We start from the raw sequence: 17,241 nt of genomic DNA, 5'->3' as shown, positions 1-17,241 counted from the left end.
GCATGGTCGCCAGTAATCGACTCAGTCCAGTTCAACTTCATTCTTCCCTCCCGTTACCAAGTCTTGACCCCTGAAGACAACACTATTTACAAATCAGGTTTGGTTATATCCTTGTCAAGCATACACACAGTACTTGAAACAAGGGTTGATCAAAGGTACCACTATAACAGGAAAGGAAAATCCCATGGGCAGACTTAATTGAATCAATTTGAATCCAAACTCCACATGGACACTCTAACCAAAAGAGCTACCTGATGGCTGGTGATCGACCCAGTCCAGTTTGGCTAAACAACAACAAAAATATTTCAATCTGGTGTTGAGAATGAAAGCATCAAAAATATATTGTCGTAATATAATTCTTTTCATGAGAGGGTGGCAACTCTCAATCTCAAAATCTCCTTATATCGATGTTATTGTAACAGTTTATAATGAAACCTACGGATGCTTTTAATCACGTCAATTTCTGGTACTTTATGTGCCTTTAATCTAAATAAAAATCATATTATTGAAAACAGAAATAAATATATATAACTAAAGTCTTGCCTGCAGCAACAGTGTTAATAGTATTTTGCATTTTCATTTCCTTATAGTGGGTTATTCATTCACACAGACATAATCGAATGTTATGAATATATAATAAGAAAGTGTAAACTAAATCGACTCGTTTATTGGATTTATTTCGACACACTTGTGTAATACTCGGGGTAATTTAGCGTCGAGTCAAAACTATGGATCCGTTTCTTGTTTTGACGAGAGCTTATTTCTGATTTATTTGTGCTGTATCCAAAAATCGACCCCTGTTTAACGATTATCACATTGTTATCAACAGTTGGTGTTAAGTTATGTCAAAATCGATGATGTGTAGTAAATTCCAATACTACAAGACTCCCTTAAGTATTCCATTGATGGTTCTCATCGATCCGACCAAGATCAATAGCACTGAATCAATGGGACCGCCCTCAAAACATTGGCCCGCCTATGCAGTTTTTGCTGGCTACCTTCAATCAAACAAAACGGGTCAACCACATATATATGACATTGCAGTAGTAATTCTTTTACAGTGCCAAACGGAAGAAATTACATTACCTATATTCAAATATGGTTAGTTTTTTACCACTGCTGCACGCAAACCCACGTGGGATATGTTGTAGAGTGGCCATACTGTACACATTGGGCCGCGTATACCATTTAAAACAATGTAAACAAATCAACCCTGTTTTGGTTTTTAATCGACTAAAAGATGTATAAACACTATGTTTAAATAGTTATCACTTTGAAACGTTATCTAACATTTTCATGTCAGTTTAATACCCCAGGGGGTAATGTTGTTATTGTTTATAATTATTTACAACGTTCTAAGCATAAAATGCAACCACCTGCCATAACAGATGCAGCGATTGGTCTTTTACTTCATCAAATTTCATTGGATGATTGGTACCGTTATAATTTACAGCGCGTGAATTATTAATGAGGCAAGATTTTATCCGCAAAAAAAGTCATGTTGTTTTGCACCAATCTTTTATCATAAAGCAAGAAATCTTTGCATTATCATATCTAAAGCGAATAAGTGAAAAACGCGTTGTGGTTGCAAGAAATATCTGAGTAATTCGTACATAATGAACATGGTAGTCTACATTATTATAAATCATATCCGTAAAATTTTATCATTCAATCAGAGGAACGATTCTGTTCATTTTATTTAAAAAAAAATTATGGATTAATTTAATTTTTAAATTCGAATAATCAAAGTATATAGATCGAGTATGTTGATCTTTTAATTCATACCTTCTATTATATAAAATCAGTCTCGCCCTTGACATCAATTAACTCTAACCACAGACCTAGTATCTATCTAATCTAATTCCAACTTTTACCAACAAGAAAAAGAGTAGCGTGCCATTTTTATTTATTACGAAACTATGATATTTGTCGACAGATTTTTTTGTGAATACGACTAAATTAACAGACCTACATAGAAAATAACAGCATGCTTACTACAAGTAACACCTTGTAAACGCATACAACAAAAGGAGATCATTAACACTTTGCATGGTGGCCTTCTTTTTCGATAATAGTCGTGAAAAGTAGGCAGGCCGTGACACCGTATGTGGGTGTATATTCCACAAATCTTTATTATATTATTTATTTATTTATTTATTGTGGATATTATCACCCTGTTCGATAAAATTTATAACAAATGATATCAAAGACGTATATATTACATATATATACGTCTCTGATGATATACGCCAAAACAAACTAAGTTAAAGAAAGAATTAAAAAACAAACATTTTATTATATTATTATAATAATAACTTGGGGTTCTAAATACCGCTTTATCACAACCTAGATCGTCTCAAAGCAGTTCACAATTTGTTATTTTGTTAATAGAATAGTTTCACAAATTATAGATGGAGTTACAATATATTCCTTTTACAAAAAAGATATCAAAGAGCAGTTTCTTTCTAATTTTCCTTTTTGAAAAAAAAAGTTTAAATTAAAAATGTAAAGAATTACATTTTTAGAACATTAAAGTTTTTCTTTTGTTTTGGAAAATGTGTTAACGTCTACATTTATGTCTGTTTATGTACATACGTTAAATGATATAAACATACTGCATTTTTAATGCAAAAGAGCATAGATAAAAATATTTGAAGCTGATAATGTATTCATTGTGGTATGTCGCGGACATAGAAATAGAAAGTCTAATTCCGTGAGTATGATATTGTATTCTTAACATCTTAATGACCGCACACTTCACCTACTAGTGTCAACGATTCGCGATCTGTTTAACGTGTGTAATGAGCCAGAAAAATTAAGATTATATTTGTTTATTTTATTAAGAGGAAAAGTCAATTGATTGTATGTAACCTATGGATTTTAACGGCAATCAAAGGAAATCAATGTAAAACATGTTTTAAGTTGGGTTTCTTTTCAATTATTTTAATTTGTAATCGAACTTTCCAAAATTCATCGTAAATTATATTATTTAAATTTTTAGATATTTTGTCAGTTGCAGTTTCATATTTTCCAGATTGATTTGAAGCTGTCGGTACACTGAGTCAATCAATGGAAATATTTACAAGTTTATGCACGGACTTAAGTTAAATAGCACGAACTAAGCATCTAATCTAATTACTTGGTTTATACTACTGGCTCTGGCTAGTAAAACCCTTTTTCACAGATTCACCTACTTGTTCTTTGTTTAATATGTTCTACAAAGTTATAATGCGAAACTACAGACGCAGTAATTACATCTAGGTGTTTGCACTTTGTAAGCTTAAGGTACATTTGTAATATAGGTTTCTTTTAGTTTTCTTTATATATATATATAGTCTCTGATGATATTAACATTTACTGAGAAATATAGCTGTACATTTTTATTGGACACTTGTAATATATTCGAGATAATTAATCCTTTGACTATGTCAACAAATAAACAAGCTAAAAGTACTTATATCAAATAGAGATATTAACTCAGAACTAAGCGTTGAGTTTTCGAACATCATCAAAGTTTTTAAAACGATTTACAAAAGCCTTGCACTCACCGTTGACGTACGGTACCTTAACTTTTTTTACAAAGTCGAATCTTAAAATAAATTTTCCAAAATATTCCGAAAAGGTAAAGAAAGTAACATTCGGCTATTAATTTATATTTCCCATTCCGTTGCTGGTACAAATATAATGTGTTTTAATAAGATGACAGATTAAAAATCACAACGATTGTCCCAAGAGCATTGGGCGACCTTTATTCCGCAACAGTCAAATCAGCTCTGCCTAGATTGTTGTACACAACTTCTTCGCGGAATCGAAGAGCGCATGCCCATAATAATGAACCATGCGCAATATTGTAATGCGCAGGTCACAGCTGTCCAAACATGGAGGTTGAACTAAGGCACAGCTTGCTTGTTCCCAGGCGTACGTAATAGCCCCCGAATATCGACTAACCAACCAGCAAACCGCTACCAAAGGTTACTATAACTGACAGTTTATCATTCTTTGTTGTTCGATCGTTTGTTGATTGTTGGAATGACGATGGAAAACATGGGCGAGCTGCCGGATCAACAACTTAACGATTCGTCCGTCACCACACCATTGAGTGTCGGAGGAGGCAGTGGAGTAGACACAGCAAGCCAACAGTCCTCACGCGATACCACTCAGTCTGACACTGACTTCCCAGCAGTACCCAGTGTCAGTGCAGTGTCCAGCCCCGAGGCCGAGTTGTCACCATCCATCGACATCTCAAGAACTGAGGCCATTCCGGTTACGGTGGCCAGTATGATCGACAGTACGGAGTTCCGTTCCCAAATGGGGGACGTCACATACCAGACTCTGAACGGGAGGATGAGCCCCAACTACAGCCCCAACAGCTATGCTACGCTCACTCCGTTACAACCACTACCCCCCATTTCTACAGTGTCAGAAAAGTTCAACCAGATTCAGGCTTCAAATGTAGGTGGTAATGGATTTACACTTATGAACAATGGACTGGGAATGGATATGAACACTGCTTACAGATATGACAAAATGATGGGGATGGGGATGAACATCTCCAATATGGGTCCAAGTTTGGCCACAAGCCCCATGACAATGATGACAACAAATGGATATCCACAAAGTGTTGGACCTTACGGTTATAATGTGAATGTGAGTCTTGGTGTAAGTCAAAATGGACTGCCTTCACCCAAGTCCGATCATAAGTCTCCTACAGGATTATCACCAAATACATATGAAACATATCGAAATCTGGCTCCACCTCCTACACGACTCAGTTCCCCAAATCCTGTCATGATGTCAACACTCAATGGATTGCATGGGAACCATACAGTTACACCTGATGCATCACCAAATAGTCAAAGTTCCAGCCCCCAGAGGGGTCAGTCAGTCGGTCCAATGGATTCTCAGAGCAATAAAGAACTTGAGGAAATAAACACAAAGGAACTGGCACAGAGAATCAGCAGCGAACTTAAACGTTATAGTATACCACAGGCAGTTTTCGCTCAGAGAGTTTTATGTAGAAGTCAGGGAACATTAAGCGATCTTTTGCGAAATCCAAAACCATGGAGCAAACTGAAGTCTGGGAGGGAAACATTCCGCAGAATGTGGAAATGGCTTCAAGAACCAGAATTTCAGCGAATGTCTGCATTGCGCCTTGCAGGTAAAATTTTTAGAGAATTGGAGGTAGATTAGAAGAAGAAGCACATTAGTTGTAGATTTATCTTAGATCTTATGAGTACAGCTTCCTTCATTTTCTCCCCTTTTGTAGAAATCCATACTGAGGTCGAGAGTCTGGTCTGGCAGCACGAACCACGTGCAGTCAGGATCGTGTAGTATCTGTCGTAGTATATTGACAAACCATTTATTGAACAATTGAACGTCACTTTCATTGATAAAAGCATTTCAAATGATATTGTCAATTGTCAATGCTGATTCGCAGTTATGGCCAAAGAAATTGATCAGATTTGTCAAGCACACAGACGTGGAGAATTAATCGGCAAACTGTTGTTATACCATTACAATACGTATCGTAAATGTCTTCTGTGTCATTGTATCTTATTAGTGTATAACATCACATCTTTTTTCTTTGCTAATTTGTTCTTTTATGTTTCAGCTTTATAGATCCAGGTTTAATTTCATGCTAGATCATTAATTTTGTTTTTTCTATGTATTTGTAAACTGTCATGGTTTTCATACCATCTGTAGGTTTGTATGCTGAATTGAATTTCAATCTTTGTTTTTCAGATAGAAATATTATAGAAATATGTTTGATTTATTTCAAAATATTTCAATAATAATCCAGGTGATTTGCAACTGCATTCACATTTTTGAGCTAAAATGAAATTTCAGTTTACTATCATTTGATACTGCTTGATAAAGATATTGGGAAAATTTTCATAAATTTCAGACTTGCAATGTTTTTTGTCAGTGAACATTTGAAAAATCGGAGTGGCCTTTTAAATAAACAATGACTATTAATTTGGTTATCATGAATCAGCTTCAAAAATTCAATGTTTTCAGTCAAATTGCTTTTATGACAAAGTCAGCTAAGCTGATTTGTGATTTTCTTTTTTTAACTCAAAATGAATTCATGTTTGATATTTAAACTTACACATGTTTGAGCAGGTGGTTGCAAATTCACCTGCAGGAGATCACAATGCAAGCATCCAGTGTTTGCTGCAATAGTCTTTAAGTTTGATTTTTAATTTTTGCAATATCTAAGTAGTAAAAGGAAATAAAATGTTCTGATTTGGATGAACATTTCATGAAAATATCTTAGTAAGTAGTATGATACAGTTATACATATGGTGGGCTGAGTAGACTGGTTGTGACATTAAAATGAAGGGTCATGAGTCAATGATTACAGTCATTAACAGATGTATAATTGTACGGGTGTGATGGCAGATGTAGGTATAGGCTGCTAGTACAGGGACAAGGGGTAGGGTGACAGCCCTGTGGTAAAATAACACACCTGACATTCACAAGCACCTAGTAGCTAGCCTTGCATATTATCTCCATTCAATTACCTACCATCTGCCCTTATTGTTCCTGATAAAGTTGACTGACTATACCGGCAGTGATACTGGACCTGCCTGCTCATCCATGCTATCAACACCTCTATCTACACCTATCACTTAGCCAGTTTGCAGATAAATCATATTAGCTCTTAAATTTTATTTTTTACATTGCTTTTTCTTTTGTCCCTTTCGACTTTTAAGACCACAGGCAATCCTTTATACATTTAGCTATGTAGTTGTGCAAAAATAGAAATTAGTATTTTAAAGTAATATATATGCTTTTGATAAATGTTTAGGGTAGTTCTTTGTCCCTTACACAAAAACAGTGAGACTCTGACACACTGAGAGGTAATTTCATGAATATCCATGGCAGTCATTCAGGCAAGGAAACAAGAGCAGTGGAAGAATTGAAAGTGACATATTATAATCCAGCAGGCTGCATAATAAGTTTGTAAGGCAGTAATTGGAATGACTGCTTCTGACCAAATGCCCCAGAGGTCATTGTTTTCTTGACTACAGTGCTGCATCAGTGGGTTCTCATCACTGCCAGCTTCTGAAGCCTTGGGTCAACAGAGCTTCGGAACACAATCTTGTCAATTCACCTCTTATCAAACTGCTTTCCTCCATCACAGGGGAATTTCAGTTCTAGGTTCTCAATCATTTTGCTTTCCATACAACTTGATGGCATGATGCATTTTCCTGCTTTCCGTGTGGTTAATCAGCTATTTTGATATCAATTTTCTCCACCGTCCTTAGCCTGGCAGATAATATTGCATGTCTCTTTTAGTTACTGGGCATTTATTTGATTTAATTCAACTCTAAATTTCTTCAAAAAAGATGAAACTCAGTGTTTTTTCAGTGGTAGGTTTTGGAACCTGTGTATTATCCACCGGTATGCATACATACATATAAATTATTTTTCTTTCAATAAAGAATGAATAGTCATTTTTTATGACATGTTCAAATTTGATAGATAATTCTTTGTAGACCAATTTCTGCCAAGAATTTAGAATTCCTTATTTTTCTGACAGCTTTTAAATTTGATTCTGATTGAATTTTGTGGCTACCTCTTTCTGTTTTCCTTTTTCAAAATCATCCCCATGGAGACAAATTTTACCTTTTGAAGCTGAAGGCAAATGGTTGTTGCTTTACTAATGTAGACAACTGTTTCCTGGTAAAATTTCTAGGAAATGTTACATGTGTACACACGCCACACATCTATGCTATGCTGATCCAGTTACAGCAGCTGTCTCCTGCCCTATTCCTCCACCAGCCACAGACACAGGGTTATGTGGCACTCAGCCTCCATCTTTACTGAAACTCTTTATGTTTCTGTTTATTTTGTATTTGTCAATGTCAAATTCTGACATTCCCTGTACACCATTGCTCAGCTGCAAGCTAATATTATATTATTTAACCCATACATGTACAAATAGGCAACACATCTGAATTATATGTGGAACATTTACTCATGTTGGTTATCCATGTATTTAAATTGTTATGCATAGAAAAACACATATTTACTAAACCAAATTTCCATGATTTGCAGGGGTAAAAACAGCAAGGGCCATTTGGTCATAAAGATTTTCAAAATTGAAAAGGTGACAACATTTGAAAAACAAAATCATAATAGATTAATACGTATATAGGAAATGGCCCTTTGAAATAGTTCTAAATAACCTGGAGAATTGTCCTTAGTGTAGTTCAGCCTGTGTAATTGCAGAATTGATCAATAATATCCACTTAAACATTTTTCACCTGAATGCATTTTGAGGGTAATTGTTAAAATCAGGCTTAAATTCTCCGTATTAAGATTCAAATTTGAAATTTAAACAATTGAAATAAAACTGAACTAGGTATATTATTCAGATTTTTCGTTTAAGATATTAAATTACAGAATATTTATTTACTGAAGGAGATTAACATTTTTGTGCAGTGTATGCCAGTTACTATTAGAATGAATACAAGAATGATATTTATTTAAAAATTAATGATATAGGGTATATAAATTATTTTTATATAAATATATGTGTGTGTAAAATGAATGATATATACCAATATAGGTAAAATGAAAGTGTGTTGTGTGACCGAGGCATACAAGTTTGCTACCTAGTCATTGTTGCCCGTGTCGGATTCATGGCCTGTGGGAACTGAACCAGTGGGATAATAGTCATTCAGGTACACATGCCACATGCCCAGAATCTCAGCCAAATGGAGCGGATCCTTTGCCAATTACATTAATATCGTACTCGGGCATCATGCATAATTCATCCCACTCCCCTTATTCTATGGCCGCCATTGTTGTTTGTATACAGCACATGATGACAGGAGTATCTGAGGATGTTCAATACGTGCAGTTATATACGAAGACTGCTCCCACATACATATTGATATATATCATAAATAAATGTTAAAACATGTGCTTCTTCAATTCCGCTGTTATGTTGAGTATAGTATCTGCAATTGCATAAAAAAATAGCTTTACTTTAAATTTGAACCTGAAATCACTTGAAACAACTAGCTGTTCTTCTGCCTAGGTTTTAAAACATCAGCGAATTTAAAATTAAATTTCAGAAAAACTTAAGTCATTCTATGCCTATAGGTTGTAAAACATCAGTACTGAAATAGCTGTACCACTACTATAGTTACACTATCAAACAATATTGTATTGAGCTGAAGGCAGTATGTCAGTTAAAATGAAACAGGTCAGTGACCCACAAAAAGTATCCTGGACTGAAGGGAATCTAAGGTAACTACAGGCCAAGGATCAGCAATCTTTTATAGCATACATCAGGTCCAGTTCATAGTTAAACCGAACAGTGGATTGAAAATAAGTGATAGTAACATGGTACAGAGAACTTAAGTTACCTGTACGTTATGGATAAAACACTAAAGAGTTGGTTACACGGTAGGGAGAAACCACTACAGTTAGTTACAAGGTAGGGAAAATCCACTAAAGAGTTGGTTACACGGTAAGGAGAAACCACTACAGTTAGTTACAAGGTAGGGAAAATCCACTAAAGAGTTGGTTACACGGTAAGGAGAAACCACTACAGTTAGTTACAAGGTAGGGAAAATCCACTAAAGAGTTGGTTACACGGTAAGGAGAAACCACTACAGTTAGTTACAAGGTAGGGAAAATCCACTAAAGAGTTGGTTACACGGTAAGGAGAAACCACTACAGTTAGTTACAAGGTAGGGAAAATCCACTAAAGAGTTAGTTACAAGGTAGGGAGAAACCACTACAGTTAGTTACACGGTAGGGAGAAACCACTACAGTTAGTTACAAGGTAGGGAGAAACCACTACAGTTAGTTACAAGGCAGGGAGAAACCACTACAGTTAGTTACACGGTAGGGAGAAACCACTACAGTTAGTTACACGGTAGGGAGAAACCACTACAGTTAGTTACAAGGTAGGGAAAATCCACTACAGTTAGTTGCAAGGTAGGGAGAAACCACTGAAGAGTTGGTTACACGGTAGGGAAAAACCACTACAGTTAGTTACACGGTAGGGAGAAACCACTACAGTTAGTTATACGGTAGGGAGAAACCACTACAGTTAGTTACGAGGTAGGGAAAATCCACTACAGTTAGTTGCAAGATAGGGAGAAACCACTAAAGAGTTGGTTACACGGTAGGGAGAAACCTCTACAGTTAGTTACAAGGTAGGGAAAATCCACTAAAGAGATGGTTACACGGGAGGGAGAAACCACTACAGTTAGTTACACGGTAGGGAGAAACCAATACAGTTAGTTACAAGGTAGGGAGAAACCACTACAGTTAGTTACAAAGTAGGGAGAAACCACTACAGTTAGTTACAAAGTAGGGAGAAACCACTACAGTTAGTTACACAGTAGGGAGAAACCACTACAGTTAGTTACACAGTAGGGAGAAACACCACAGAGTCGCAATATGTGCTGTATTTATGTAGCAGATATAAACAACAAAGCCTGTAAGCGATATAGTTTGTGTCTTATGTATTTGCACATTTTGCAGCAGCACCCTTGTAACCAATATATTGATAAATATATCGTTTTGATGTATTTTTCCTTTGAAATTGTTAACTGGATTTTAAACAATGAGCAGCTTATATATACTGCGAAATGCTTATGGTCAACAGTTTGAATTTAATGATAACAATAATTACATGTTTGAAAAAAAAAAATACTTGATAGCTTCAGGTTGTTTTTGTAACATTTTTAACATCACCTGCACAAACACAGTTGCAAGTTTCACCACAAAAAATATGAGGAGAAAATTGATTTCTGAAGAGAAATAACTGGGATAGATTGGGGATAAATGAGAGCGAGCTGTTTTATTTGACAGCCTGCCATTAGCTGTGTCAGTAATCACATGTTGACAGGTTAATCAGGTCTATCTGTATAACGTGTGATAAGTAATCGGAATAAGTGAGGAAAATCACTTCAGACAGATACCAGATTGATAAGTATATTTGGATTTGATCATTAATGTAAATGGGGATGAGTTTCTCGCAGACAGTTCTGTATAGTCTACCTATCAACAAGTTAATACAAATAATATAGTTATTTTCATATTATCAGATTGTAGAAAAATATGTGGGAAAACTGTTGAACCGTTCGAAAAAGAAAGTTCCTTTTTTAAGGTACATCCAAATAAAGGCCACTTTGAAGTACGACCAGATCTGAATAGAGACAGAGAAAATTCTCATATTGCTTTATCACATGTATAAATGTTCTTGTTCTGCCAGAGCTTGTCGCAGCAATAACAACAGTGTCAACACTGGCATAAGCTGCCCCAGCTGGTCCTCAAATATACAGATTTTAATATTAACAAACCACCGTAAATGAAACATTGTCACTACACCAACCTAGAAATCCTTAATCCTCCGACTTCCTCATGAAACCATATGGTTACATCCAGGTAGATTTTACTATGCAAAGCTTGGTAGTTTCCAAGTCGCAGAGGAATTGTAATCTGTGCTAGATTTCCTTCGCTAGGTAGTCGAGGAGGTTGTCGAGGTGATACCGAGTGATCGCCATCTCCAGGTCATCCGAATTCACGTACCATGGTCAGGCTTATCTTAGAACAAAGAATTTGAAAGGAATGATAAGATTGTTTTTTTAAGTAGTATATAAATTAGTGAAACCTTATCAACCTGCACTTTAGCTATTAAACATAGGGCTATGCGTAGGTTTCTATTTTACAATTTGCAATAGAGAAAAAATAGAGAGAAAAAAGGTTAGCTATGAGCATTGTGCTGATTCGGGAAAGAAACTTACAAGAAAGAGATAATTGGAAATGCAATAGATTTAGATAGAAAAAGAACTGGGAGCAAAATTATAAATCTGTGTTATGGTTAAAAAAAGAAACGGTTGCAGCACTGCATCTAGATCTCCTTGGCAGTAAAGCCGGTCTAGATCAGCTTCCTTCGCCGAGGCACTACCCTTCCCCACTCTAAACACAGAGCTTTGCCTAGCTCACAATTTATCTTCCCAAACACTGTGATAATTGACTTGTACACCATTATTTTATCTCAATTGAAATAACAATTATTGTTTTATTGATTTATTGATAATTGTACTATTTCCAGTCATCCATCAATACAGGATATTGATTTTTCTCCGCAGTGGGGCCATATCTTTTACAAACAAGCAGATACTACACTGGGGAACCAAATGTTATGGAATTTGTGATGCCATCTGGCTAAATTCTAGCATAGTTTTCATAGAAAGTGGTAATTGGGAACATTGTTTCATGGCACCTTTCCAGAAAAGCTCGGTGGAATAAGAATTTCAATCACCCTCTCTGAATCCATGGTTTTTTTTATTATGTGTAAATGCAAGTTAATTTCAATCGATACAAAAAATTACATGAAAACACGATGTGGATTTTATTAATTATACATTTTATTTAAACTTACAGATAAAATGAAGATATATGTTCAATATGTTTTTTATAGCATGATCCCTGTTCATTTAACTTTTTTTTTTATCAAGGTAATTTTGAGGTCAATTTTAATGCATTATGGCCATGTTGAAAGGGTTAAGAGGTTATTGCATCGAAAAAAAACTGGTAAGAGATGAATCTGCGGTGGTCCAAACTGATTGGCTGTCATTGTCCAGTTGGTCCGAGGCCATTGTCAGAGTGAGGCTGTCTTTGTTGAGCTGTACAGATGTAACTGTATATACCAGGGTGTACATAGGTTAACCGCCACAGATGTAATCTTGTTTAATCACTAGTCTATTTATGTAGGACATGAATAGATCCCTGGACAATGCAAACCACAGTAGTGGCCAAACAGTTGTCCAGGCCGAAATGTCATTTGACTTTGTCAGGCAGTCTTTATTGTTACGGCCAGCTATGTACCCGGACATTGTTTTAGGTGTGCTGCCATCTGCCAGCTGTCGCAAACACCCATCTGTGACCCGGCCATCTGAGGCCTACAGTTCCCTATAGACTCTGATGTAATTAACCCATAACACACTGTTACCCTGGGCAGGGGCATTATGCCTGGTTGTTTGCTAGCACTCTCAAAGTACTAGCCCCTCAAAGGTCACATCAGGTGCTGTCATATTGAATAAAAGGTGGTTCTTGGTCATAACAGTTAATTCTCTACATTTAAATGAAAAACACAAAACTTCTGCTATTTTGTAGATCAAAATTATTCGTAACCTTAAACCTTTTATATATAAAGAGTGAAAGAGTTTTACAGAATGGATGAGGTTCAAGCTACATTTTGTAATGAGAATTTAGGTATATTTTATATCAACTTCGTATTGTTGGAAATGTTATCTTATTTAAAAGCTACTTCCAGGAGTGTTTAATCCAAATCCAAGTAAAAAACCATAACAATGCCACGACACATACATAATATTAAATGATACTTGTACATCAGAGACAAAACACATTACGTCTACTGCATTATCTGGTAGGTAATGTATAAGAACAATGTAACTTAAAATCAGGAAGTGTACAAGACACGATACTGAAATGGCTATTAACAGTGTTTTCTCCAGGTTTAAAAAAAGGGGGGGGGGGGGGGCATTTTTAGTGTGATATAGGCAGAATATAAAATTTCATGGGGGATGTACACCATCCCCCTTCTAAAGAAAGAAAACACTTTGATAAGGTTTTATCGTGTAAAATAATTATTAAGTGTTGTATTGATGACATGGCCGATGAAAGGGTTGGTTTTGTTTGACTTATAGTTTTGTTTTTGTTTCAGTTGTACACTACTTCTTTTCTAATTCTGTTGGACAGGTTTCCAGCTGACAGCAGTCCTGATACAGTCTGTGTTAGGGCCCACTTTTTAAGACCATATGTACTATTCTATATTTTATTATTGACACCCTCCTTTCAGTTTCCTTTTAGATCTACACCAACACAAGATCCTTCTTGTAGAAAAATGATTTCATGTTGCTTTGTATTAATTTATTTTGTATATAAAGTTTTATTTTTGTTCGCATCTTTTCATTTCATTTCAATATTATTTCAATGGGATATTTTCCTTTTGCTATCTTTTCAGTTAATTGTTGTTCCGGATGCTGGTCAGTATTGGTGACCACTGGCTGACCATGTACCTTTGGTCAGCATCGGTCAAGGTATATGCCCCATGCATTACTTGTTAAGGAATGGGTTATACCACTACTACTAATACTTGAATGAACAATACAAACTATTTATAAGACTACTATATATATATTTATACCAGCTGCTAAAACCCTAGAGACTTACTAATATTGCAATGCCACCCTCCTACCCTAACAGAACACAGTAGATCTACTGTGGAAGTGAAGGGGTATCAGGGTAAAGCCTGTATGCTCCCCTATGAATACCAGACACTTGAGAAATGCCTTTGATATAACCTGTACATACCTGTACATACCTGTACATATCTTCCAATGCTTCCTACTAAATTTGCTGAGAGATGAAATAGTGCATCCGAGGCCTTCATGAGGCTATGACCGCCAATACTGCAAGAATTGAGTATGTTATTATAAGCCTCCAGAGTTTCCCTACAATGCCTGTCCAAGCAGACAAACCCAGAATTGCCCGCATATATATCTAGAGCATGGTAGCCCCGTTCTCCTGTATATCCCACTAGAGGATAAGGTGCAAAGCTTCCAAGTACTCTGACAGTACATTGCATGGCATTTAGGGCAATAAAAGAGCGGATAAATAGTCGTACTGGTAGTTCTAATACTGCATGTTAGGCTATAAAAAAGGCTGATGTAGAATTGACGAAGACAAATTAGTTGTAGATCTTAAACAATATCTATGTTTTTCAATAGACCTCGCAATAATTTCTCGAATTATGATCTCAGTAAGGAGATATATATATAATTATTACATTGTTTTTGAAGGAATTATATAATACCAAAGCCAGCTTTCTTTTCAACAATAAAAGTAATGTTTAAGTTTTGTGGAGTTTAATTCGGTAATGGAAGCACTGTTGGTTGTATACTAATGTGAATAAGGGCTTGTTTTGACACTGACACTTCCATAAATGAAGATGCATTTTGCTAACATTGTGCATGTGGAAGGACTAATGTGATTAAGTTACTCGGGGTAATTAGGGGTTTGGCATTTCAGCCATTTACTGGCTGTACTAATTACGAAAAATAACGATGCATCATACACTAATCTGGGTTCACAGCCACCGTTTTTGTCTGCCCTACTCTCTTTGCATGCTAATCAGGTTTGCCCTTCCCGTTGCTGATGTGTGTGTGTGTTTGGTGTGTGTGTGTGCGTACAAGGGCAGCAACGACGACAGATTCAACTTCTCTCCCTCCAGCTACATCATGGCGTAGTACTATTGTGGTTGTCCATGGTTAATAAGGCAGCGAAGGATGGAGAGCTGACCACGAGGGTTGACATGTGCTTCTCTTTCAGCACCAGAAGGAGGCTCTATCCTTCCGTCATTGTTAAACAATTTGTGCGACAGTCGGACATGCCTGCTTCTGTATAATTCTATCATAGTATCATCAAGTTTGGGAGCCAGGAGTAAACCCAGTACCACATAACCAAATTCTTCCAAATTAAACAGGCTGCTTATTAGGTTTCCGAACATATGGTCACAAACATATCTCTGTGCACGTAGTACACAGTGGTTGAGGTTGTTATCTTAAATGTAAATGCTGTGTTGGTTTGTTAGGATTTAATTAGCTTATACTGATAAAACAAATATTTCTTAGAAAATGCCTTCCAATCATTGGGTAAACATGTAGGGGTACTTCACCAAGCGTTGTCATGTATACCTGGCTAATACAGGTAAACTAGAAAGAGTAGAAGGGAGCACGGCTGTCAATCAGGTAAACAGCCATATGGGAAGATTTGTTAGGGATAATGGTTACCTAGACATCAGTTGATGCAGAGATGAATTAATACTGATATGAAACAGGAAACAGGTAGATCATGTCCTCAATATGGAGCCTTTTGTTACTGCCAGAGTGGAATGTAACTGTATCTGGCCACCTGTGTTACCTGTACAACTACCTGTTCCAGGTATTTAGCGTCCACTAATGGCTGTACCTGTCGCCCATAGTTAAGGCTACCAAATCTCCCCGGTGAAAAATGGCCCTGTGTGTATCGTCAACCTGATCCGTTAGGTATTACTTTGTCATCACTGATCATATATGCAATAACTGCATGTGGGGGAGAATTTTGTGACATTTTGTTTTGTCATTCTGAGTGAAGAGAGTCGGGGTGTGGGCAGACGTATGGGTAATAGAGCTATTGTTACCTGTTAGCAGTTTTAGCACTTCTGAAACTGTACAACACAAATATGTGATAATCATGATTCATGGCTGGGCTTTCTCAATAAATATCACCATGAGATATCAGATTGTGAAATGTTATAACAAATCATCTGATTTATTAGTACACAATGATGATATACCAATGCTAGTTTCAGAAAGTCTTTTTTGGGAAACAACTGATTTATTTAAATTATTTCGTACCAAAAGCTGTTGTTCATACCTGAAAATATTTCCGATGGGAATCTAAAAAGTTCTTTGACACTGAACAATCATCATTATGAAGAATTCATTACTTAATATACATAATGAGAATAGAGATGTAACGGTACAGGTAAGGGAGTCTGAGGGGGAGACAAAGGACACCCCTCCTCCCCACACTTGGAGCTGGCCACCAAAGCTGTGTCAACATCATCCCTGACTTAATTGCCTTCGAACAGGTGATGGCTAGGCATATGGTTTCCTGGGGTACCCTGAGGGGGCTGAACTGTTTAATATTGATACCCATGATGAAGATAATTGATAGTGCAGAAGTGATGATGAATTAATCATATTTGATAATGGACCATTTATTTAGGTTATCTGTTTATATCCATATTAATTTGAGTAAATATGAATATCAAAAGTTGGTTTTCAATTTCATACGGAAAAAACCATTTCGGCCATTTCGGCCCTTTTTTCAGTTTTTATGTCAATGATTTCAGGGATAAAATAGTTACTAGAGGAATTCGGTAAGAAATATGCCCTTGCCTTAAAAAACTTATTAAGTAATTGTTAACTACAGAGTTTTCTGTAAAAGAGAACAAAAAAAGCACAGATTCAGTAGTCGCATATAAAAAATCTAAATATCAGATTTATCATGGCAGGAAACATCGATTTACAATTTATAAGTTGAATTATGAAAAAGGACATCTAGTGTTGCCTTTATTTGACATTGAATCTGTTTTATTACTGGGAATGCCTATAAGGCTGAATTTGACTTGTGTAT

At 36.1% G+C, this 17,241-nt stretch overlaps 2 protein-coding genes across 4 annotated transcripts in view; one reads left to right on the top strand and one right to left on the bottom strand.

The window, feature by feature from the left end:
* LOC110447846 (tRNA (guanine-N(7)-)-methyltransferase non-catalytic subunit wdr4-like) overlaps positions 1–1,170 on the bottom strand; it is a 162,241-nt gene extending 161,071 nt beyond the window's left edge. The window contains exon 1 of the mRNA XM_021493792.1: positions 1,087–1,170. Coding sequence (XP_021349467.1) covers positions 1,087–1,160 — 74 coding nt within the window. The 5' untranslated portion in view covers positions 1,161–1,170. The remainder of the gene's footprint in view (positions 1–1,086) is intronic.
* Positions 1,171–3,838: 2,668 nt separating this feature from the next.
* The window catches only part of LOC110447845 (homeobox protein onecut-like), a 34,712-nt gene continuing 21,309 nt past the window's right edge, over positions 3,839–17,241 (top strand). For all 3 annotated transcript variants that reach the window (XR_002462644.1, XM_021493790.1, XM_021493791.1), the window contains exon 1: positions 3,839–5,158. Coding sequence is in view for 2 of the 3 variants with exons in the window: in XM_021493790.1 (XP_021349465.1) it covers positions 4,030–5,158 (1,129 nt within the window). In the remaining variant the exon portion in view is untranslated. The remainder of the gene's footprint in view (positions 5,159–17,241) is intronic.

This window comes from Mizuhopecten yessoensis, unplaced genomic scaffold (assembly GCF_002113885.1).
Source record: "Mizuhopecten yessoensis strain PY_sf001 unplaced genomic scaffold, ASM211388v2 scaffold3627, whole genome shotgun sequence".
NCBI classification, from domain to species: Eukaryota; Metazoa; Mollusca; class Bivalvia; order Pectinida; family Pectinidae; genus Mizuhopecten; species Mizuhopecten yessoensis.
Note: the sequence above shows the minus strand (reverse complement) of the source record. Positions and strands in the feature narration are given on the sequence as shown.